This window comes from Gorilla gorilla, chromosome X (genome assembly GCF_029281585.2).
Source record: "Gorilla gorilla gorilla isolate KB3781 chromosome X, NHGRI_mGorGor1-v2.1_pri, whole genome shotgun sequence".
NCBI classification, from domain to species: Eukaryota; Metazoa; Chordata; class Mammalia; order Primates; family Hominidae; genus Gorilla; species Gorilla gorilla.
Window position 1 is genome coordinate 127326563 of NC_073247.2, and position 26655 is coordinate 127353217.

General features: G+C 38.9%; 1 protein-coding gene across 2 annotated transcripts in view; it reads left to right on the forward strand.

The window, feature by feature from the left end:
- The window catches only part of PLS3 (plastin 3), an 89711-nt gene that overhangs the window by 23141 nt on the left and 39915 nt on the right, over positions 1–26655 (forward strand). The window contains exons 1-2 of one of the 2 annotated variants that reach the window (XM_004064746.5): positions 9514–9661; positions 26250–26330. In XM_004064746.5, coding sequence (XP_004064794.2) covers positions 26258–26330 — 73 coding nt within the window. In that variant the 5' untranslated portion in view covers positions 9514–9661; positions 26250–26257. Of the gene's footprint in view, positions 1–9513; positions 9662–26249; positions 26331–26655 lie in introns of those variants that run through there. The other variant, XM_004064745.5, reaches the window with a different exon arrangement.

Genomic DNA, 26655 nt, shown 5'->3' on the forward strand with positions numbered 1-26655 from the left:
GAATTTAGAAATTCGTTTCAATTACCAAATCTGAGCATGGATTTGGTGCTATTAGAAGATGTAACCACCATGTATTTGGCCAGATTAGCTTTCAGGAATGATCGTATCTTACAGAGTTAGCCAATGGAACAAGAGTAGGTGCCTTTTATCCTTATTTATTTGCTTCCCATTAAAAAGACAAATGCTGAAAGTTTATTCTTGACTATGAAATAAACCACTATAATATATGACACTGAATTAATTCCTTTAGGATGTTATGTCTTCCACATACATCCATTTAATAAATATTTGTTGAATGCCTACTGTATGCCAGGCACTGTTCTATAAGCTGAAAATAGATTGCTGGACAAAACAGACAAAAAATCACTGCCCTCATAGAGCTTATTAAATATTAAAACAGTAGAGCAATTTAAAATTATTTAATGCTATCACTCAGCTTTTAAAGATCTTCACTGAATGAGTTTTGAGAACTTTTGCACATATTATCTACAGCTTGAATAGGGAAAAAATGACATTTTGTTTGAAATCTAGTTCAAGAAGCTAGAAGCTGATAAGTTAAGTAAATATTTTATTCTGTGATGATCATTTTCAGTTTTCATTTATCAGTGTTATACTTAGGCCTCTTGAGGAATGTTACTAGTTTAACTTGTGGATTTCCTCCTGAGGATGGGCTTAATTTGTATTGGGGGAGGTGGTGAAAGGACCTAGTAGCCCTGGAATTTAATGTAAAGTCGTGGCATTTGTAAAACTATCTTCTGTCATTTGAAAAATTATAGAATACTTTATTTAATGCTCCCTGTGGAAAATGAATGTATTGCTCAGTTATTTTTGCCTATGTGAGTAGTACAAGAGCTGACTCAAAGGAGATGACATGATGGTTCCTGTCCTGAAGTGAAATAAGATGATGGGCTGTGGTGGAAAAATGATGTGGTCATGCCCATATTTGCTCACATCTCTTGTTCGTTTCCTTTTATAGAGGGAAACCAGGGAAAGTCTCATTTCTTATTTTTTGTTTCCTGTTTGTATTTTCTTTCATACACCATTCCCTTTCTTTTTTTCTTAAAATTGCATTATAGTGACTTCCAATTCAATTGGCTCAAGTTGTACTTGGTAATGACATAAATAAATACCCCTTAGAAAGGTCATAGTGGAAGCATTATACCCATTTTAGGGAATTGATTATATATATAGACACAGCTACTCCGAGCCCCTTGAGGATATGAAAAGCATGTTGCAGAAATCCTCATATTTCCTGATGCCAACTAGTATAGTGCCTTTTACAGAATAGATGCTTAATCAGTATTTATCTATTGAACAAATATGAGCCATGAAATTTAATTTTGCTCTCCAAAATCCCAAGTCCTTTATATAAGTAGGCAGAAATTTTAAAAAGTTTTTTTGTTTGTTTGTTTGTTTTTTGAGACAGTCTTGCACTGTGGCCTGGGCTGGAGTGCAGTGGTGCAATCTCGGCTCACTGCAAGCTCCGCCTCCTGGGTTCAAGATTTTCTCCTGCCTCAGCCTCCTAAGTAGCTGGGATTACAGGCACCCGCCACCACGCCCAGCTAATTTTTTGTATTTTTAGTAGAGACGGGGTTTCACCATGCTGGCCAGGCTGATCTCAAACTCCTGACCTCGTGATTTGCCCTCCTCAGCCTCCCAAAGCGCTGGGATTACAGGTGTGAGCTACTGCGCCCAGTCTAAAAACTTATTTTTATGGAATTATTCAAACACATAATGTAAAATAGCATTAAAAACCCCCAGCTTTAACAATTACCAGTATTTCATGTTCTTATTTCATCTTTGCTCTCCCCTTCTTTTTTGAGATTTGCTTTAAAATAATCCGCATAGTTTTACCCATAAATACTATAGTACACTTAGTTTTTAATATTTTAAGATAGTAGTGTTTGCATTTCATATGGAGTTTTACTTTTAAACCCTTTCTGTGCTACTTTATGCAAGAGAAAGAAATTCTTAACCGCTTATCAGAAGAAAAATCTAATTTTTTTTTTTTTTTGACGGAGTTTTGCTCTTGTTGCCCAGGCTGGAGTGCAATGGTGCGATCTCGGCTCACAGCAACCTCCGCCTCCCGGGTTCAAGCCATTCTCCTGCCTCAGCCTCCGAATAGCTGGGATTACAGGCCTGTGCCACCACAACCGGCTAATTTTGTATTTTTAGCGGAGACGGGGTTTCTCCATGTTGGTCAGGCTAGTCTCGAACTCCAGACCTCAGATGATCCACCTGCCTCGGCCTCCCAAAGTGCTGAGATTACAGGCGTGAGCCACTGCGCCCGGCCAAGAAAAATCTAATTTGCTGTGTATGAGTAGGATGTTAACTCATTTTGTAACATATATTTCCTTTCTTAATCTTTTAAAAAATTTTATTAAAAGTTTCTAAACAGGCCGGACACTGTGGCTTACACCTATAATGCCAGCACTTTGGGAGGCTGAGGCGGACAGGTCATGAGGCCAGGAGTTCGAGACTAGCCTGGCCAACATAGTGAAACCCGGTCTCTACTAAAAATACAAAAAAAAAAAAAAAAAATAGCCATGTGTGGTGGCAGGTACCTGTAGTCCCAGCTAGTTGGGAGGCTGAGGCAGGAGAATCGCTTGAACTCGGGAGGGGGAGGTTGCAGTGAGCCAAGATTGTGCCACGCACTCCAGCCTGGAGGACGGAGTGAGACTCCGTCTCAAAAAAAAAAAAAAAAAGTTTCTAAACAACACTGTACATGTTATGTCATGACTGTCATGATAAAGTCTTGCCTTTTAGACATGAACCTGATTCAGCAAAATGTGCTTTGAAGTAGATAAGCTGTAGATTTTTGTCTTGCCTGAATTGATATTAAAGAGATGTTTTTTCTTTTCACAGTTCAAAAGTACAGAACTCAGGTTAAAACCTAGATATGTAATTTTGTTAATTTTATTTTATTTGAAAATTCTTGTTAAAACCTGCATACTTTATAGGTTTGCTGTCTCTAAAATTAGATGGCTCCTTCATAAATATTACTGAATAAAGCACCAGTTTTCAAGAAGTGTGGCACATGGGCTCATGGGGGTTAAAATTACTTTCATGATAAAACTAAATTGTTATTTGGTTTTTCACTGTGTTAACATTTGCACTGATGATGCAAAAGCAGTAGTGGGTAAAGCTGCTGAATCAAGATAGTGGCCCCACACTGTAGTGATAGCCATTGTATTCCTCAGCACCATACCATCACCTTTAGAAAAAAATCTTACAACATGCATTTCATTTACAAATGTACTTGATGAAGCAGGAAAAAATAATTGTATTAAATCTCAATTCTTAGGTATGCATCTTTTTAAATATTGTGTGTGATGAGATGAGACATACCCATAAAGTATTTCTGCTGCATATGGATATATAACGATTGTCTTGAGGGAGAGCACTTGCGCAGCTGTTTGAGTTGTGAGCTGAACTAGCTGCGTTTTTAAAAATAGAAAACCAGGCCGGGCGCGGTGGCTCACGCCTGTAATCCCAGCACTTTGGGAGGCCGAGGCGGGCAGATCACGAGGTCAGGAGATCGAGACCATCCTGGCTAACACGGTGAAACCCCGTCTCCACTAAAAATACAAAAAATTAGCTGGGCGTGGTGGCAGGCGCCTGTAGTCCCAGCTACTCGGAAGGCTGAGGCAGGAGAATGGCGTGAACTAGGGAGGCGGAGCTTGCAGTGAGCCGAGATCGCGCCACCGCACTCCAGCCTGGGCGACAGAGCGAGACTCCGTCTCAAAAAAAAAAAAAAAAAAAAAAATAGACAACCAGTTTTACTTTGAAAGATTGAATTAACTGATTATTCAGACCCGAGTATCTAACAGATACTTTATTTTAAAAAAATGAACCAAGTGTGCCTCTCACTGCAAGGGAAACAACTGAGAGTATTTGTTGCCAATGCTAAAATTAGAGCTTTCAAGCAAAATTCAAATTTTTGAGAACTTGCATTGGTCACCATTTTATCCGATCAATACTTAGGCTTTTCTAGTGAAATCGACAGTATAATTAATGAAAATAATTTGTTAGATTTTGTATAATGAAATGTGTCAGCATTTGGAAGACCCACATAACTTAATGAAACAATATTTTTCCAAATAACTAATGTATGATGTTACAAAATCAAGCATGGGTAAAAGGCCCATTCTAAGTGCCAGATAGACCAATAGATTTTGAAAAAATCATTGATATTGTATCAGACTCTACATTGCAACCAACCTTTGAAAAACTACCACTTCTCGAGTTTTGGTGTAGTATTGAAGAATATCTGTAAGTATCTGGAAAGCCTCTTAAAGTATTTCTTTCTTTTTACAATAGTTTATCTGTAGGAGGCCAGATGTTCTTCATGCACTGGAACCAAAACCGGTATTGCAAAAGATTGAATGCAGAAGCAGATATGAAAACCCAGCTTTCTTGTTCTAGGTTAAACATTAAAGCGATTTGCAACAATGTAAACAATGCCACCCTTCTCACTACACTTTTTTTGAAAATATAGTTATTTTTCATTAAAAAGCTTATATTAACATGTAATGGGCTTATTCTTATTTTTAAACAAATAAATATCTTAAAAGTTTCGTAGTCGCAATTTTTGATGTGACAAATACACTGATAGATCTAACCCATGTGTCACCAAGCTCTTTGGGATCCTCAGATCCTGAGGCCAAAAAGTTTAGGAACTGCTGAGTTGGGTTTTTTGTTGTTGTTTCCCTCCTTATCCCTTTGTCCCACCCCTCCACTTTTCTCCTATTCCCCTCTCCTTTCTTTTCTTTTTTTGAGTGAGAGAGAGACCCTCAGGACAGAAAATTGTAGAGCATGTGAGTTATTCCTTTGTATGTTTTTATTAGCTATGAACTGAACATGTATGTCTTTTAAATTCATTCCTTGCCCCATGTGTAGTTCGATGTATTTTGACCTTTTCTTTATTTATTTTAAAATTTTGATTACTTAGTTACACAAATAAAGAGCTAGTAAATACTATCAGGGAGACAGCCCTTGGAATCTTGAATTTTGTATTTTCTTCTGTGACAGTCTTGCTCTGTCGCCCAGGCTGGAGTGCAGTGGCAAGCTCACAGCTCACCTCCTGGGCTCAAGCTATCCTCCTACCTCAGCTTCCCAAGTAGCTGGGACTACAGGCGACAGCCACCATGCCCAGCTAATTTTTTTGTAATTTTTTTGTAAAGACAGGGTTTTGCCATGTTGCCCAGGCTGCTCTCGAACTCCCGGGCTAAAGTGATCCACCCACCTCTGCCTCCCAAGGTGCTGGGATTACAAGCACCAGCCACCACGCCTGGCCAGAATATTGAAATTAAGATATATTCTGACTTATTTTTCCCCAAATATGAAAAAAATGATTACATATATGACTTGATTATTAAAATTGACACATCCATGCAACAAGTTTATATACCTAATGCTGTGCCTGGTATGAATTTCCTAAACTTTCCAATATAGTCCCAAAATCACAGTAGTAGTTTCTTGAATGTAAACTTGCCTGTTTTATATGTTAGATCCCTTTGCTTCTATGCTTCACTCACTATGTTTGTTTGTTCGCTTTGTTTTTATAAGTCATGAAGATGGAAAAAAAACTTTCATGAAAGGAAAATAGATGAGTGTTGTTGAGGTGTGTCATTAAGCACAGTGGGAGAGGCCTCCAATGTACGTGTCACACATGGAAAGTATACCTAGTACTGGGTGTGGTGGAGAGCATGACGTCTGGATGAAAGTTGTAAGAGACTTTAAAAACACTATGCCTAGCTTTTGTGTTACAACTACATAGTCCACTGATACTTACGTGAAACTCCCATAACTTTTTGGGGTGTGCCTCTTTTTTCCACCCTGGGGTGGGAGTGTGTCCACAAATGCATGTGTGTGAACTCTTAACTTTGTGTTTGTATTTTGAGATGGAGTCTCTGTGGCCCAGGCTGGAGTGCAGTGGTGCAATCTCTGCTCACTGCAACCTCCACTTCTGGGGTTCAAGCTGTTCTCCTGCCTCAGCCTCCCAAGTAGCTGGGACTACAAGTGCACAACACCAATCTGGCTCTTTTGAATTTTTAGTAGAGACGGGGTTTCACCATGTTGGCCAGGCTTGTCTCGAACTCCTGACCTCAGGTGATCCGCCCACCTCAGCCTCGCAAAGTGCTGGGATTACAGGCCTGAGCCACCGCGCCCAGCCCAGCCTGAACTCTTAACTGTATGGTTTCTGTTTGTAACATCTAGAGAGAGTGACAGTGAGAATTTGGTTTCCATCGGCTTTCCTTAGCATTCATTTTGATGAATTTGGGATGCAATTTAAAAGCTGTTTTCATTCTGTGGCCTGATGATGAAAATGTAGAATTTATTGCAGAACCCTTGCCACCGTCTTGCATTCCCAAACCAGTGTTCATTACCCATAGTGAAAACCGAGATCCTGTTCACACACATGCACATACACAGACACGCTCCCCACCGCCCCCATCACGCACACACCCACACACACCTCGGATGGTGAGTGAGATAGAAGTTTACAAAATGGGCCACATGCTAAAACTGGTTAAATTACTGATGTGGTAGAACTGTCTTTTAGCCTGGGCACAGTTGCTCACACCTGTAATCCCAGCACTTTGGGAGGCCAAGGTGGGTGGATCACCTGAGGTCAGGAGTTCTAGACCAGCCTGACCAACATGGTGAAAACCCGTCTCTACTAAAAATACAAAAATTAGCCGGGCATGGTGGCAGGTGCCTGTAATCCCAGCTACTTGGGAGGCTGAGGCCGGAGAATAGCTGGAACCCGGGAGGCGGAGGTTGCAGTGAGCTGAGATCGAACCACTGCACTCCAACCTGGGCGACAGAGCGAGACTCCGTCTCAAAAAAAATAATAATAAATAAAGAAAAGAAACAAAAAACTGGCCGGGTGCGGTGGCTTACGCCTTGTAATCCCAGCACTTTGGGAGGCTGAGGCGGGCAGATCACAAGGTCAGGAGATTGAGACCATCCTGGTTAACACGATGAAATCCCGTCTCTACTAAAAATACAAAAAAATTAGCCGGGCGTGGTGGCGGGTGCCTGTAGTCCCAGCTACTCAGGAGGCTGAGGCAGGAGAATGGCATGAACCCGGGAGGTGGAGCTTGCAGTGAGCCGCGATCCCGCCACTACACTCCAGCCTGGGTGACAGAGCGAGACTCCATCTCAAAAAAAAAAAAAACAAAAAACGAAAACTGTCTTTGTGTCCTACCTAGCATTTACTAAGTAGAAGATGTGCCCTTTTGAAGGGCATGTCTATTCCTAGAACTTTAACTACAATGCTTTGCAGTAGAAATATATGCTATTATATTAAGGTGAAGTGACTTTAGAATTAGTAACTCGCTGTTGACAGATCATGCTGATCGAAGATTAGCCTTGGAGTTTGGAAAGCTGGAGAGCATATATATTCCAGATGACCAGGAAAGGAAAAGTCAGAAAAACAGTTTTTAAGTAGTACTGTTATAACGACCTGTAAAACTTGAAACGAGAGAAAGCTGTCTTCTAAAATGAAGAATTACATATTTAAAACATTAATTTCCTCAATGATACTGCTACATATCTGAAAAGGGTGGTTACGTAGCATTTGGGACAGACCCGTCTCAGTGGTTTGAGGCAACAGGTGTGGCTGAAGAAAAGGTAAGGCTGGGGAAAAACCAACATTTCTGGTCTAAACTGATACTGTCTTCTTACCTGAGGCAGTTTCCTATGCCCTGGTTTTCTCTGTCTGAAAAATGCATGATAACACATACTCTTCAAATTAGCTCAAAATGCTTGGTAGTTACCTGCTATTCCCTGACAGGCCACAGGCAGATAGTTCTATGCTTGTTTTAGAAATGGAGAATTTGGTACTCAGAAAAGTTGAAGAAGCTTCATTTCACATAGTGAGTCAGCAACAAGGACAGACGGAAAAACATGTCCTATGACTCCTGCCATTGTATTCCTTCTCTTCTGCATTGTGTTGCCTTTTGATACTTCACGAAGGTTTTGTGATTGGTGAAATAAATTAAAGCACTTCCATGAAGGAGACAAAATGTAACCCAGTGTCTGCTGATAGTGATGAGGACAGGAGAACACTGTCTGCCTCATAATGGGGACTGTCCGGTGAGGGCTCCTTTTCACAGGTGCCCACACTGTGAGTCACCTCCTTATGCTGAGAGTTCGGTATGCTATCATAAAATACTTTGTTGTATATTATTTATGAAGGACTAGAGTATCTATTGTCTCACTTTCTTTCATTCTCATGAGGTTGATTACAGCAGCAGATGGCATTATGCATGCTTTATCCCAGACACATGATAATAATATCTGCCACTTACTGAGTACCTTGCTGGACCCAGACACTCTTACATATTTATATCTTCCCATTGGGTCATCGTGTGGACCTTGTGAAATATGTGGAATAGCTCCATTGTTATAGATATGAACCCGGGGCTCAGAGAAGCTAAGTAATTTGTTCAGGGTCACACAGACTTACAGGTCTGTCAGACTCCTAAGACCCTGATGCTTTCATTGTGCTGCATTTCCTTTCAAATTATGAACTTGCCCTATGTCAGCACAGAAACGGCCTCTTCAGCCTAGCCCAGTGCTCCAACTGATTGTTCTCTCTCATAAAAGGCACTCACAACTAACCACTTGCTTGATTTAGCAATTCACTGATTAGATTGCTAGACCAGTTAAAGGCAAATTTCAATAATGAGAGCAGTTATCACGTATCTAGTACTTACCATGCGCCAGACTATGATCTAAATTTATGACACATATTAAATCATTTAAGCCTTACAACCATGTATAAAATAGTGAACTGCGATATGATAGAGTTGCTCTTATCTTCATCCCGGGATGAGAAAATAGAGGCAGAAGAGTTTTAAGCGATTTGCACAGTTAATAAAGTGTGGAGCCAGAATTTGAACCCAATCTGGCTCCAGACCTCTTTACTACAGCTCTCAGTTAGAAAATTATTTCTAACTGAGATATTTCGGTTCAGCAAGTGTTGGCTTAGTTCCTGTGTGCTATGCCAGCAGAAAATATAGTTCCTACACAGAAGAGCTTACATTTTTGACATAAATCAAAATGTATATACTTGAAATAAATGCTACAACACCTTAGCATATGGGGTGTAAATGTTGTGTATGGATCAGCATGAATAATAGAGACTGTAAGTGAGTGGCTTGAGAGTTAATTTGCCTTCGCAAGTAATGTTCTTGACTATGGACGAGTGACTTGGGCACTGGGGAGAAGCTGTTCCATGTGTTCTAAAATAAGCAGGTTACTTGGCTACTGTTCAAACTCTAAATAGGTATATGGGTTGTAGCTATTTGACCTGAACTAACTTTAAATTCCCCCGAGTCCTTATATGATTTTGGGGGGGAAAAAAAAAAGGAAGAAGAAAAAAGAAAACTTTTCCCTGTAAATGCTGCATTTAAATTAGAATTTATTAAATTCTCGGCAAAATACTGCCAGGCTGACAGGAAGGGGATTCGTAAGTATTGTATCATTCTTTTGTCAGGGTGTTCTCTTTTTCTAGCAGGAAGTGTTGTGACTTGCTCTCTAAAGTTGCAATTGTAAGAAGAATGTTGGGTTTCCAGATTGCTCTTCTGGGCGTGGGAGAAGGTTCTATCAGTGCTGCGAGAAAGGAAAGAAACAAGTTTGCTCTCAGCGGGTAACTATTTTAATATTATTTTGACAGGCTCTAACTTTGAGATTACTAAATCTAAATTTAAATACTAAATGATTAAGCAGAAATTTACGTCAAAAAGCTTGAAATTCCTGTTATTTATTTGGGTAAACATTTGGAGTCACTTTAAAAATATTATTTATTCAAGTAGAATAAAATTTTTGTTAAGAGAAAATTTTGAAGTTTAGATTCTAACCTTTTCTGTGTGTATTCTGTATTTTTCTTTATTTAGAGAATGTTTAGGGAGTTTATACTTTTTAAAAATGGGTTTTGAAATCCTAATTATACAGCCATATTTATCAAGTTAAGTATCTAAAACACTAAATAATAGAAATTATTGTCTATATTTGTGGTGGGGGTGGGATTTCAAATGCTTTTGATCCCAGTTACATGGTTTTTCAAAATTCTGTAAAATGGAGATTGAGGTGGCTGTCATGACAGAACATGTCATGATTAGATTGATATTCTACTCTTCCTACATGAGTTAAATCAAACAGTTGTCTTAGTGTTTATAATTTACAAAATAATAAACATCACTGGTGATTAAATTTTGATGGCGTTATTGGTACTTGGCAGCAATAGTGATTTCTGATGCTCACATACATTAGGATTTTCCATCACATGGTTGTCATATAAGTTTAATTTCCCCATATTTCTGGCAAAGGGAAGTATAGCTAGTTATACAGTCAATCCTCATTCTGAGTTGAGTCACCTCTCGGACTGGTTGTACTTAGTATGTGCATATGAAGTAAAAAATGAAGCATGAAACAAAACAAACCAGTTTTTTCAATTAACAAGTGCTGTATTTGCTAACATATAAGCAAGGTATATAACACTGCAAGAGGCATTTTCAGTGACTTGCCGATAGCTTTCTGCTTCGTGTATATAGTGATTTGAGTTGTAGGTCACAATATTTTATGGCATTTTTATTTTGAATTGAAATGAAGCATGGTAACTAGTCTGATCTTGCCTAGCCTCTCTCTCTCTCTCTCTCTCCCTCCCTCTCTCTCTCTCTCTCTCTCTCTCTCTCACACACACACACACACACACACACACCCCACACACACATATCCCTGAAAGTTGCCCTTGGCTTCACTCAAACATATGTTAATTTTCATAAGAAAGGAAACTGGTGGAAATACTTCTTAGGTATGAAAATTAATTTCATTAGCAGCAGATTTATTTTCCCATAAATTATTCAGATTTTGGGGGTAGATGTAAAAGTTTACTTAGGCATGGAAGACATTAGACCTTTTAAAAGCAAAGTGGGCTATTTCAATCTAAGAAGTTAGTTAATGTACCTTAGCTTTCTGAAGCTAGGGGAAGGAGAGGTGTCTTTTTGTTGTGTCTTTGGGTTTGAAATAGTATTCTTCATCCTAGGAAAAGGGGCTTTTAGACCAAAATTGAGACTTGCATTGAATAGCTGCAAAATTCTTGCCTGAGAAACGTTTAAATGATGTCTTTAATCTGACCAAATTGAATTGAATATTTCTATTATTGGAAAAAGCTATGTATTAATTTATTTTTAAATAGCCATTGCTTTCGGATCTTATCTTTGTTTATTAAGTATAAAAAGAGGAAAGGAAACTTTTACCTAAAATGGAGGTATTTGATATTCCTCCAGGAAATGACACAGGATTGGGCACCCTTTGGGGTTTAAGTGACTCATAGATATTGGTACTGAAAACAAAACAAAACAAAAGATCAGTTAGAATCTAGCTAATGATCAATTGTAGCACAGAATAGAGGTATTTCCAGAAAAATGAACTCATTTCTTAATAGCTATGTAGGGGTGAAATCACAGGATTTCTGAGATTTGCTTTAAAATAATTCATGGAAGAGAGACAGGGAAGGAGGGAGGGAGAAGAAAGGACAGGAAGAGAGAATAGATGAACCAAGCAAATGTGGGGAAATCTGGATAAATGTAGAATCTGTGATGGGTTTATGGGTGTTTTTTTGTGCTATTTTCTCTTGTATATATTGAAAATATTGACAATAAAAAATGTTAGTAGACCTTTAGTTTGGGGCAATTTATATTTATTTTCTTTCTTTTTTTTTTTTTTTTTGAGATGGAGTCTCACTCTGTTGCCCAGGCTGGAGTGCAGTGGCACGATCTTGGCTCATGCAACCTCCACCTCCCGGGTTCAAGCAGCTCTCCTGCCTCAGCCTCCCGAGTAGCTGGGATTACAGGCACCCACCACCACGCCCGGCTAATTTTTATGTTTTTAGTAGAGACGGGGTTTCACCGTATTGGGCAGGCTGGTCTTGAACTCCTTATATTTACTTCTAAATGTCAACTTTTATCTATAAATTGCAGGCCTGTCAAAACATGATGTATGCATGATGTGTATAGACTGTAAAGGTGAAATGTGCTGCTTGAATGCCAAAATGGTTGAAAGTAAAAACTGCTTCTGAAAAGGTTTATTTCTGTTTGATTTTCAGCTAAATTCAAAGGACAGATCACAAACATCTTGAAGAGTTTTTTAGTATCTTGAAGTATTAAACAAGGGTAGTTAAAGCATGATAACAGGCCAATTGTATGTGAAGAATGTGAAGACGTTATTGAACTTGACTATTTTGTTCACAGCTTTCTCCAATAGAGTATGTGTTTTTAAAACCACGTGAGAGGACTGTATAGCCTGCATGATGTGTAGGTCTGCGCGCTTTCCCTACTCACCTCCATCGAAGTTTATTTATTGAACAAACATTCGGTAGGTGCTTGTGGTGAGCCAAGATACAAAGTCAAATAAGATACCAACCGTGCTTTCAAGGAGCTCACAGGCTCGTGGAGGAGATAGAGAAAGAAATAGATGTCATCACGCTGAAAGCTGAAAAGGGCTATAGGAATATGGGGAAGGGGAGGAACGGGTTAGCAACTATGACCCTATGACGCATCTCCTTTAAAATAATACAAGGCTGGGCACAGTGGCTCATGCCTGTAATCCCAACATTTTGGGAGGTCTAGGTGGGCAGATCACTTGAGGTCAGTAGTTCGAGACAAGTCTGGCCCACATGGTGAAACCCCGTCTCTCCTAAAAGAATAAAAACTAGCCAGATGTGGTGGCGCATGCTTGTAATGCTAGCAACTGTGAAAGCTGAGGCGGGAGAATCGCTTGAACCCAGGAGTCGGAGGTTGCAGTGAGCTGAGATAGAGCCACTGCACTCAAGCCTGGGTGACAGAGCAAGACTCTGTCTCAAGAAAATAATAATAATATAAAATAAGGCTGGGTGCGGTGGCTCACGCCTGTAATTCCAGCACTTTGGGAGGCCGAGGCGGGTGGATCACCTGAGATCAGGAGTTCGAGACCAGCCTGATCAACATGGTGAAACCCCATCTCTAGTAAAAATACAAAAACTAGCCAGGCGTGGTGGTGGGCGCCTGTAATCCCAGCTACCCAGGAGGCTGAGGCAGGAGAATCACTTGAACCCAGGAGGTGGAGGTTGCAGTGAGCCAAGATCATGCCATTGCACTCCAGCCTGGGCGACAGAGCGAGACTCTGCCTCAAAACTAATAATAATAATATAATGTAATATAATACAAACAAAATTGGAGATGGTTTAATTGGTTGTGGGTATTACAGTGGTAGAAGAGGGCTAAAATGGCTTAGTCTAACCCCATGCATAACTTTGCAAATAACTCTTCTGCTCTCATCTCTCTTCCCAGCCCTTCTTAATAAACTTTTATATCTTTCTTATGCATCCACAGGGGTTATTGGAGCAGTGTACGTGCAGAACAGAGCAATCTCTTCTTCACATTAGAGTAGACTGATGTTTAAGTCTCCTTAAAGGTTTTAGATATATCCAAGGCCGAATTATAGTTATTAGGTAGGCAGCTACTTGGAGTTGGATAAAGGGTAGAGTTAGCCTTCAGTCACAGATAGAGCCTTCTAAAGTTCATTTCTCAATTGATTTGGAATTTGAAACATATTTTGTCATGGAAATAGTAGTAAGGTTTTTTAGGTTACTTTACAAGTATCCCTGAAATTTTATATTATGTTATCTGGCATGATATGGTTTTGTTCTATGATATCTTATTTTATTTTCATTGTATTCTATGTGAATTGTAGAAGCACAGTTGCTAAATATATCCAGATTTATGTTCCATCAGCCAGTTACTTTATTCTCTAGTTCCTGATACTATACAATCTAATCAGTGTATATAATAATGCCTCATGAGAAAATACTGTCAATTTTTTGGGGGGTACCTAATGATGTCCTCTGTTTAGTTGTACAATTTGCAGCTGAAATATTAAGTAGAATGAACAGAAGAGCTAGACCTGAAAAATAACTTTCCGAAGTAAAGTCTGCTATACGTGGTGATTATTTCTTTCATAGATGTTTGCTCACCACATTGACTATAAGAAGAAATTTTTGGCTGGGCATGATGGCTCATACCTGTAACCTCAGCACTTTTGGAGGCCAAAGCAGACAAATCTCTTGAGCCCAGGAGTTCAAGACCAACCTGGACAACATGGCAAAACCCCATCTCTCCAAAAAATACAAAAATTAGCTGGGGTGGTATTGCGTGACTGTAATCCCAGTTACTCAGGGGGCTAAGGTGGGAAGATTTCTTGAGCCCAGGCGTTGGAGGCTTCAGTTATCATGACACTGCACTCCAGCCTGGGCGACACAGCGAGATTCTACTTCAAAAAAAAAAAAAGAAGAAGGAGAAGAAGCAATTTTTGATAATGCTGATGTGCTAGAATTAATGCGCAGTAAAACACTTCACCACTTTTTCTTCTGCTTCAACCTTTCCTAGACTTTTAGGACTAGGAACCTATGACACACGTGAGGGCATTTAGGTTTTGACTCCCTTATTTTGACTTTCAGAGCAACAAATCATTAAATAAAAATTATGCATATAGCCTCTTAAGCCTTTACAATTACTCCTTTACCAAGATTCCGTGGAAGTTTTCTAAAATGAGTCAAGCAAAATTCCAAGCCACTTGTTCTTGAGAAAAATCTTGAAAGAAAAAATTTTTAAATGAAAAGTAAATCACATAGATACTTGAGTGTTTGTTTTATATTAAGACTAAGTTATTAGCACTGATACAATGGGAGTGGTTGTTCACAATACTTAGCATTCATGAGGCTGAAATTAAGCAGTATTAACACAGAGAAGCAGAAGCCTGTCATATGTAGGAATGAATGTGTCATAGGAGAAAGTAAGCATTTGTGTGCTTTTTTTTTCAGAATATTGTCTGTTTTATGATCAGTGCCAATTTAACACCAATGTTTTAAATAAATGACTTTTAGAACTCTGTATGAGTCTTTACAGAACTCGTTGTCTATATTCTGTATGTTTTATACAATTAAAGTTTTGGTTATTTTAGTTCAAGGCTTAAGTGAATCCCTTATCCTTTTAAATAATGAAAACAAGTTAGTATTAGCTGGAGGGGGTTACTATCTGCATTTTCTGGCAACTGTTCTTATTTCTTGATATCATGGTCATATTTGTTAGGAGCTTTTTAAGTTATTTTCCAAAGGCTATATATACTAGGCATGGACCTTCTCTCTGCAAAGCAATGTGTAGTCTCTTTGTTTTTGTTTTTCTGGGAAGAATAGTTAATTGGCTGGGCACTGCAGCTCAAGCCTGTAATCCCAGCACTTTGGGAGGCTGAGGCAGGAGGATCACTTGAGCCCTGGAGGTTTAGACCAGCTTGGCAACATAGTGAGATCCTGTCTCTACAAAAAAAAAAAAAAAGAAAGAAATAAAATTTAAAAATTAGCTGAGTATGGTGGTACATGCTTGTAGTCCTAGCTACTGGGGGTGGGAGGTGCTGAAGCAGGAGGATCACTTGAGGCCAGGAGTTGGAGGCTGCAGTGATCATGCCATTGCACTGCAGCCTGGACATCTCAGCAAGACTCTATCTCAAAAAAAAAAAAAAAAGGAAAGAGGGAAAAAACAGTTAATTACCTTTCCTCCAACACATGCTTTTGCTTTTTTTTTTTTTTCCAGCTATGCTTGGAGAAACACATTATTATTATTATTATTTTGAGGTGGAGTCTTGCTGTGTCGCCCAGGCTGGAGTGCAGTGGTCCAATCTCGGCTCACTGCAGCCTCCGCCTCCTAGGTTCAAGCAATTCTCCTGCCTCAGCCCCCTGAGTAGCTGGGACTACAGGCACGTGCAGCCAGGCCCTGTTAATTTTTGCATTTTTAGTAGAGACGGGGCTTCACCATGTTGGCCAGGATGGTCTTGATCTCTGACCTCGTGATCTGCCCGCCTCGGCCTCGCAAAGTGCTGAGATTACAGGCATGAGCCACTGCGCCTGGCTGAGAAATACATCTTTTTAATTGTGCTTCACAGCTTTGTGTCCTGGGCAAAGTCAACGACTATCCCAGGCACTTGTTTATTCCCTAATACAATTTAGGGAATGAAGTTATGGAACTCTACAGACTTCTTAGCTTTCAAATTCTCATTGCTGCGATCACTGGATATTGGGAATACTGGGAATTTTCACTGCCTCTAAACATTGCAATTGGTTGGAGTATTTTATTCATTTTTTATGTTTATTTTTTTAGAGGCAGGCAACCATAGCTCACTGCAGCCTCAAACTCCTGGGCTTCAGTGATCCTTCTGCCCCAGCCTTCCTAGTAGCTAGGACTACAGGCTCAGGCCACCATGCTGGCTGATTTAATTTTTTTTTTTTTAAGAGAAGGAGTCTCGCTATGTTGTACAGGTTGGTCCCAAACTCCTGGCCTCAAGCAATTCTCCCACTTCTGCCTCCCAAAGCACTGGGATTATAGGCATGAGCCACCACCCTCAGCCTCAGTTGGTATATTTTGTAAACCATGCCTATGTAACCAACATCCAGCAATGAGAGTAAAAGGTGAAGTTTAGACTGTTCTCCAGAAACAAACAATCATGAAATGAGACTTGCAGAGCAAAGAATTACACAAGTTTTTGTGTGCTATTTGTGAAAGAAGGATTTTCTTTTATTGAAGAAGATTGTTCTCTTTGACTAAGTTTAAGAATCTATGTAAAGAAGGTAGATAAACTGAACCAAGTAGGACAATGGAAGTCCCAGCTAGACTGACTGTCCTCATATCCACTTATGTAACTATAGGGAGAAGTCTATAACTAAATTTCAAAATTTTGTGGCAAGATTCTAAATTCTCTGGGAGTTGAAGAGAAAGATCAGTGGGAGGTGGAGTCATTGGGAAACGTGCTTTGGGAGAGGATGAGGCTTCTGAACCTTGCTTGAAGGGTGAGTAGAATTTGGATAGAGAGAGAGGAAAAATAGAGGAGAGTATTCTAAGCATGAGACGCAGATAGAGAGAGAGGAAGTTCTTAATGGAAGACAGGAAAAGCAGAAGAGACCAGAATAAAACAAAAGGTACTGATAGAGGAGAATCCAGAACCAGCTGTAATAGAAACACAGTTCTGTGAGAGTACTGGGAAGATAAATTTTATCTTGGGTGCGGACAGTCTGAAGATACTTCCTGAAATAGGCTTTTGAAGTGTCTAGATAGATGGGTGAAGAGCATTCCACTGGAGAGACCCAGTGGTCTCTCCAGGGAGTGGAAGAAGCGGGAAAATACATGGCCTGTTTGGGGAATAAGGTCTCTTGAGAGTGTTGGGTTCAAGGGTGTAGTACATATAATGGGAAGTAGCATTGGAAAGATGGGCAGACATAAAGCTAGAAGTCAAGTCAGAAAAGTGTAGGGCCTTGAATGCTGTCCTAAAAAGGTGGGACTTTCTTTTGCATGGAATGTTTATAAGATCAGCTCTTCAGGAGATTATCAGGAGATTAGCAGTGTAAAGATTGCACTGGAGGAAGACGGAACAGCAGGCAGATCTGATAAAAAAAAAACTTTTGTGGGGTTGGGGGAGGGTGGAGGAATAGCATTAGGAGATATACCTAATGTAGATGACGAGTTAATGGGTGCAGCACACCAACACGACACATGTATACATATGTAACAACCCTGCACATTGTGCACATGTACTCTAGAACTTAAAGTAAAATAAAAATATATATATATAAAAAAAAAATTGTGGAGTAGGCCAGACATGAGGTGATAAACAGATATGACGGAAGAATCTCAGATATTGTAAGGCAAGAATCCAGAGGGATGGGTGGTTGACTGATCCTCCCTTTGTTTTTTATGGTCAAACTGCAGTCTGGAGACAGAGGAAAGTGGGAAAGTTGAAAACGAGACCTGATTTGGCAGGAGAAAGAGTTAGAAAAAAACAGGGAAAATAATGTGGCAGTAAGTTAGATTGGAGACACTTAGACTTTCCTAACTTGAATCTTCCTCACTGACTTTCCTTCTCCCTTGGCCACTTCTAAATTGGACCCTGATCTGCTGCTGCGAGTGTGTCTGTCACTAACACTAGGCACAATACCCTTACCAGTGATGTCTCTCTGAGAATGCCCTTACCGGGGATGTCTATCTGAGAAAATCCTACTTGCACTCAAAGACAGAGTTCAAGCCTCACCTCGGAAAAAACTTTTCTGACGCCTACCATTTAGTATAATATGACTATGATGGCATGATTGCACTAATGTTGTATCTTTGTTTTTCCATCTGTTTCCCCCACTAGACAGTAAGCTCTTCCAGAAAGAAGGGGATTTGGATCCTAATTGTCTCTTATCTGGAGCACCCAACACAGTGCCTGGTACATACTAAGCCTTAAGTTAATGCTTGATGAATATAAATAAATAAGTGGGTGAGTGTGGTAGACATTCAAGCTGGGAATCTTCTAAAGTCATTAGGAAACATGAGACTGGAGCTTTAGTAATCATAGTATGAATAGGTGAGTTTTAGCCCACAGTGTTGCACACCCATCTAAGCTAGAGACTAGTGCTGAGCTGTTCACTTACCTAACTAGGGAGGTGGCAGGGTGGCAGTTTCTATTGGTAAAGGTAGGTATGCAAAGTGTGGGTGTTCAAAAGCACTGCCTGTTTTGGATGGAGGAAGGTGACAACACCCCTTTTCTGATCATTCTTGAACTGTTCACACATAATGGTGGCTAACTTGTTTATTTTCATTTATAGTGAAATAATGTATTTCTTCCATGTTTTGTCCCCTCTTTGTTGCTCTCTTGTTCATTTTAGGACCTCAAGTATGTGTTGCCCAATCTCTGATTTAAGTAATGAGCTTCTCTTTTCCAATTCTATTTACTATACTAGTGGCTGGGATGAAGCCTCTGGTGAATATCCTGTTTTTATCTTTTGGCTGCCTTTCAGTTTCAAAAAAAAAAAAAAAAATCAAGTTTATGATCAAAGTTGGTTACCCCCAGATGAGTTTCCCATGTGCGTTCTCTTTCTCCTGGACCTCATGGTACTGAATGACACAGATGAATAAGTAGATTATTCAGTCAGCTGCATTCCTAAAGTGAGTGAGTGCTTTAGGAGATAAAATAGGCACCCCCATCCCCCTTCAAATACCTTTCAGAATTTGAGTAATAGTTTCAGGTAGTTGTAGGTATACCTTTCTCAGCAAAGATCTGTGTTTAGGGTTTATGTATAGTTAAATGAGCCGGTGGAGTGGTTTCATAATTGCAGTATTGTTAGTCAAACTCTGTAATTAGAGATGACTTCATAGGCATAAGATTCTTCTATGGGTGACGCCCTGAATTCATACCCAATTGTACACTATATCCTTTTATGAAAAAACAAACAAACAAGGTTTTGTTTGCTTTTGTTTTACTCCCTTATTTGAAAATCTGTTTTCCTGTGTCTTATATGTTTAGTGAAGAAGGGCTGGCTTTTTTCTACAGCTTTCCCTTTTCCTTTACAGAAATGGCAGGCATAGGAGCTAAGGAGGAAACAGAATTTGGGACAGATCAAAGTGCTTTGCAGATGAGCGAATTCAGAAAAACGTAGAGACTCCAGGAGGTTTTATTTTTGATAAGTATTAAAATTGCTGAGTTTAAATGGAGGAAAAATATATCTCTATTTCTTTGAATGTCAGTTCTCTTTCTCTCTCCCTCTCTCTCATCATGTAAATAAAGTCCGCTTTTGCGTGGTGGCACACATCTGTAGTCTCAGCTACTCAGGAGGCTGAGGCAGGAGGATTGCTTGAGCCCAGAAGATTGAGGCTGCACTGAGCTGAGATTGCACCACTGCCTGGGTGACAGAGTGTAACCCTGTCTCAAAAAAAAAAAAAAACACATAAAGTCCACTTCTGTGGGAAGACAGACTGGGAAAGAGGACATATTTGAAAATCAGGGTTTTTTTCCTTTTGCCTGTCAATCACATATTGTGAAATCGGGGTTAAACTTTTATTCAGCAAGTAATACTTTCTCTTCACCTTTTTCTAGTACTCATGAAAAAATTTGCAAATTAGGAGGAATGTGACAATATTGACAAGCTGTTAGCTATTTTGAAAAGTGATCCTAAAATATTTAAAGAAAAATTGTTGTTTATTTGTTTGTATATCTCCTGTCTGCTCTTTAAATTGTGTTTAGAAACTGGCCTTATGGAGGAGCCAAATTGAGTCATGGATAAAAAGTGACTGACAGGTTTTCCTTTAGGCCCATCCTTCTTAAATTAGTTTGACTAAAGACTTGTAATTTTTATATATGAGGGAGACCTATTATACTCTGTAGTCAGTAATTATAGGGAGATGAGATAACTTTTCATTTATCCCATGTAAAAGGCTATTAGTAGAACTAATGCCTTATATTTATTTATACAGCTCTTCACAATTAACCCAAGCATTCATTTATTCCCTATTTTCTTTCATGAAGGATTTGAAGTTGCTATGTAATACTTCATAGTTCACAATATGCTGTCATACATACCATCTGTAATCTTCATTAGGACCTGGGGGAAGTAGGTATTATTATCACTATTTTCAAATGAGGAAACTTAGGCTGAGACAGATTAATTAAACTTGCTCATGGACACATTACTAGGGAATAGCAGAACCAGAGCAATAATCGATGCCTTCTAATTTCAAGTCCAACATCCTTCTGTTAAAACATACTACAACCTTGGGCGCGGTACAACAGCTTGGTGTACTGGTACTTGAGATTAAATGAAGTGTCTACAGGGCAGTATTGATGTCAAATCTTGTGTTTTGCTTTGTGAACCCATCCGGGATGTTTTAGTAACTTTAAGAGAAAAAAGTCCTATAGTACAGTGAATGCCCCATGAAGAGGAATAGAGCTTCTGTTATTTTAATTTGTAAGATCTTTATTTTTTAATATCTTCACTCATTTCCAAGTTACTTAATGTGATGTTTTCTCTCAAGATAGTACTTTACAGCTTGACTTCCTTAAAGACACCATCAAGTACCTATGAGTAGTCTTAAGGACAGACCATTTTTTAATTCATAGTGGCATAAAGAAATCTACATTAAACAACTTTAAGCTTCAAATGGCAAAATGTACAATTGTATCAGCTAGAGCATATATTGTGAGCTTTTTAAATTTGGCTTTATATTTTTTAGTCTTGGCCCAGGTACTTCAGAGTAGCATTTCTTTATTTCCTTTCAAATAACTGTCAATAAATGAATATGGGTTTATTTAAATTGGAAAGTCCTGCATTAAACTATTCTGTTATCCTGAAACAACCTTGTCTGGAAATACGGTTTTAAGGATATGTGCATGTTCCAATTCCTTATTTTTGTTCTCATTGAAGTGTATCTCTTTAATGTCTCTGATAGATGGAAAATCTGAGTTACATATGCAAAGTCACTTTAGGCTTTTTAAAAGGCAATTAGAAATAAGAAACTTGAAAATTTAAAAATATATGTTTAATGCACTGGATTAATTTTTGGACTAAACTGGTGCCCTAAAATTATTTCTATGAGATCTAAGCATTTCTTAATTCATTTTTATTTTTTACTTTTTTTATTGAGACAGGGTCTTGCTCTGTCACCCATCCTGGAGTGCAGTGACGTGCTCATGGCTCACTGCATCCTCTACCTCTCGGGCTCAATCGGTCCTCCCACCTCAGTTTCCCAAGTATCTGAGACTACAGGCATGCGCCACCACCCGCGATGCCCAGTTAATTTTTTGTATTTTTGGTAGAGACGAGGTTTCACCATGTTGCCCAGGCTGGTCTCGAACTCCTGAGCTCAAGTGATCTGCCCGCCTCCACCTCCCAAATTGCTGGGATTACAGGCATGAGCCAGCACTTGCTAATTTTATAGGAAGAAAAAAAGAACTGCGTTTCTGGCCACTCTGAGAAGAAATTAATAATCCTTAAAGTCTCTAGAGACTTTTTTCTTCTAAAAAAATGGATATTTGTACCTTTTATTGCAGTCACTAATTCACTTTATGTCATATTGTAATTATTCATGTTTGCTTCGCAGATTGTAAATTCCTTGAGGGCAAGAACTAGGTGTATAGCAGATGTCTAAAATATTGGTAAAATTGTTTGAGAAGTAGCGGGGAGGGGCAGGTTGGGGAGAAAGAGATTTCTACAGGATTTAATCAGAACCCAACTGGTCAGAAGGGATAAGGGGGGCGGGGGGCAGGAGTGGTTTATGTCCAGAACCATCTTATCTAATTTCTTTTTTTCTTTCTTTCTTTCTTCTTTTTTTTTTTTTTTTTTTTTTTGCAGTGATGCACTGATGGCTCACTGCAGCCTCGACCTCTCAGGCTCAAGTGATTCTCCCACCTCAACCTCCAGAGTAGCTGGGATTACAGGCACGCACCACCACTTCTGGATAAGTTTTGCATTTTTGGTAGAGACAGGGTTTCACCACGTTGGCCAGGCTGGTCTCAAACTCCTGGGCTCAAGTGATCTGCCCGCTTTGGCCTCCCAAAGTTCTGGGGTTACAGGCATGAGCCACTGCACCCAGACCTAATTTTCTTTTGCATAGAAGTGATACGGTAGTGTGAGAGTAAGCTCAGTTGTATAGGTTTGTTTTAGTTGTTTTTTACCCACATACTTTAAATTATTACTGACTCACTATCTGCCCAAACTGGAAAGGACCTTTAGAGATAAAGGAGAGAGGCCACATGTTTTAGATTTCTGAGATGGTCTTACTTTTAAATTTTCTGTGCCATTGTTCTCCTTGGTGTGTAATTCATGGAGATGTGTAATAATTCTTTATTAAAAACATGATTGCTTAAAAGGTGTGAAGAAAATTGGAATAAATCCTATGTCGTATTTTTGTAATGGGGAGTGTTGAACATATTAGTGAAACAATATTTTTAGAATTACTACTATTCGTTTGCATTTAACTTATGAATTTTTAAAAAAAATTTTTTTGGAGGCGAGGTCTCACTATGTTTCCCAGGCTTGTCTTGAACTCTTGGCCTCAAGCAATCCTCCCGCAGTGCTGGGATTGCAGTTCTTTTTATTCTTAATCTTTAAAATGCCTAACTTCAGGCCTGGGCGTGGTGGCTCATACCTGTAATACCAGCACTTTGGGAGGCTGAGGTGAGTGGATTGCTTGAAGCCAGGAATTCAAGATCAGCCTGGGCAAAATGGTGAAACCCCGTCTCTACAAAAAAACAAAAATTAGCCAGGCATGGTGTCCCACGGCTATAGTCTGAGCTACTTGGGAAGCTGAGGAGGGAGAATCACCTGGGAGGGAGGAGCCTGGGAAGTCAAGGTCGCAGTAAGCCGTGATCTCACCACTGCACTCCAGTCTGGGCTACAGTGTAAGACCCTGTCTCAATAAACAAACAAACAACAACAACAACAACAAAAAACCCACAAAGCCTAACTTCATTACTAACTGAAGAACTTTCTTTCCCTCATAGATCCTGAGATTACTCTGAAAGGTATTTTCATCCAACCTGTCTACTGAGAAGTTATCCATCTTTAGTGGCATCTTGATATCATACATAAGAAAAGTTTATGAATAGGCCAGCTTTGTTTTATATCTTTTTTAAAGAGTCTAGTGTTATTTAATTTTTTTTTTTTTTTTTGAGACAGAGTCTCACTGTATCACCCAGGCTGGAGTGCAGTGGTACGATCTCCGCTCACTGCAACCTCTACCTCCCAGGTTCAAGCGATTCTCCTGCCTCACTCAACCTCCCGAGTAGCCGGGATTACAGGCACCCGCCATCACACTTGGTTACTTTTTGTATTTTTAGTAGAGACAGGGTTTCACCATGTTGGTCAGACTGGCCTCGAACTCCTGACCTCAAGCAATCCACCCGCCTCCACCTCCCAAAGTGCTGGGATTACAGGCGTGAGCCACTGCGCCCGGCTGATGGTTTTATTTAATTTTTAAAACACCAGTCACTGTGTGTGTCTGTTACATTATGGTAAAAACTTAGCTAATAGCATCATATGGTCATTTTAAAACTTCTCCAGGATTTGAGAAACCTGAGTGTGAATTCCAGTCCTGAGAGCCCAGGTCTTCTAATAGGAAAAAAAGGAGATTAGAATATTTAGCTCATAGGACTATTGTGAGGGTTTAGGAAATTAATATGCAAATGAATTTGTATAATGTATTAATAATACTTGGTGCATAGTTGTTGAAGGGATTAATTTTATTAAAGTTCTGTTTTATTGAGTGCCTTACTATGTGCCAGGGGCTGTGATAAATTCTAGAAATAGCAACAATTCTGTGAAAAAGATAGATGTAGCCCAGCTCTCTTATGAATCCCTCCCTACCACTTCCAGCCCCTACCTCTCTATACTGAGTGTTACACTTCTTGGCCAAAACATAAGTTGGTGAGTAATTTGTTGCCTTTTAATAAAATGTCTAAAAGGGATAAATGTAAGATCTCAAAATGTATTTTGTATAGTTTGTGAAATTTAACCCGTAGTGTATTTTTTTGGAAAGGCAACATCTTTAGGGCAGTGGAACTACTCTATGTAATACTTTAATGGTGGATACATGTCATTATACATTTGTCCAAACCCACAGATTATACAACACTAAGAGTGAACCCTAATGTTCACCAGAGTCTTAGGGTGGTAATGATGTAAGTTCATCAGTTGTAACAAACGTACCACTCAGGTACAGGATGTTTTGGTCAATGACTGATCGAATGTATGATAGTAGTCACATAAGATTATAATACCATATTCTTACTGTACCTTTTCTATGTTTAGATATACGGATACCATTGCGTTACAATTGCCTACAGTGTTTACTACAGTAACCTGCTGTGCCATTTGTAGCCTAAGAGGAATAGGCCATACCGTATAGTCTAGGTGTGTAGTAAGCCATACCATCTAGGTTTGTGTACGTGCACTCTTTGATGCTTGCACAATGGCAAAATCACTTGACAATGCATTTCTCAGAACACATCTCTGTCTTTAAGCAACACATAGCTGTATATGGGAACTCTCTGTAACTTCTGCTTGATTTTGCTGTGAACCTAAAACTACTCTAATAATAATGTCTATTGGCCGGGTACGGTGGCTCACACCTGTAATCCCAGCATTTTGGGAGACCGAGGCGGGAGGATCCCTTGAGCCCAGGAGTTAGACACCAGCTTGGGTAAGGTGGCAAGACTCTGTCTTTACAAAAAAAGAGAAAGAAATAAAGAAAAATAAAGTCTACCAAAAAAATAAATCAGAAGAGAGAAAAAACCCAAAACAAAAAAGGAGAAAGCAGCATGTAATCATTTTCATTTTTCTTTGTCCAAAATTATTGTTATAATAGGTTTGCATTTGGAAATTATCTACTGTGATACAGACCTCCTCTCTTTATTGCCAGGATCAGCAAAGTTTTTCCATACAGGTTCAGATCATAAATATTGTGTGCCAAGAGGTAAAATCAAGAATATTATGATATTAATATCAAGGATATAATATATTATTTCCATCAGTTTTTATTGACAAAATTCAAAATATAATAATTGAGTACAATTTTTTGGTAATACAATTCTGATGAGAAGAATAGAATTCTTTTTTTCTGGGATAACATTTCACTTAATTGGGTTCAAAGTTAATGTGCCCCATCATCAAAATGGACTGCAAAAATTTTCCTTTAATAACCATATCCAGCTTGAGGTCATACAAAAACAACTGGTGATCCAGTTTTGGCCCACAGGCTATATGTAGTTTGCCAACCTTTGTTCTGTTAGTTAAATAGATCAATAAGGCCAAATTGGAAAGGGTGTATACTCAGATAATATAATAATTTACATGCATAAGAATGTGTATATTAGCACACATGTGCATTTTTATATCAAAACCAGCTATAATTTGTTTTGTTTCCTCTTTATTCTTCCTTTAATGAGAGTGATTGATAGATGTCAGTATGCTATTTGGAAATCAATGTTTTCACAGTGAATGATTCTAAAGTGGCTTAATGGGAAAATGATACTTTCCGTGAATCATTAGTCACATAATATTGACCTTTAGCTTTGGCTCATATAACCAAGAATTTCTATTATGTAGCTTTTTCCTGTCACTGCTGGGTACTTTGGCCCTTCCTTAAACTTTTTGAATGTAATTTAAGATTTTGTCCTTAGAAGGAAAATTCAGAAATATTTTTTCTCAATAAATTTTGGTAAGTGATGACTTCTCATTTGTTTGTTTTCTTTATTAAAGCTGTATGTAGAGACATGGTAACCTATTCAGATTGCTTTGATAGTTTGAAATTCTGTTTAAATTATCCCTAAGATGAGAACTTAGCAAGAGTGCTTATATTTATCACAATTTTTTTAAGTCTGAAACCTTTTTGGTTTTTCTTTAGATCTTTAAATGGATGAGATGGCTACCACTCAGATTTCCAAAGATGAGCTTGATGAACTCAAAGAGGCCTTTGCAAAAGTTGGTGAGTATTTTTTGTAGTAAAACTATAGGGAAGCAATATTTATTTGGTCTCAAAGTTATTTCTGTATAAATATCACATGAATGGTTAATCAAAAACATTAGGGCAAGATAGTTAAAATAGATGGGATAAAGTTTTGGAAGCTATACTTAAAATTGTTTTATTTCTTTTTTTTTTTTGGTCGAGTGGTAGCTGATATTATTTCCAATTTTATGTAGTATTTAATATGGTCAAATTTTTTAGACCACAGTTCCAATCCTTAACTGGTGACTGTTATGTATGGTTCCTGAAATTTTCATGCCAAATTTTAGTTATTATTATATTTTGT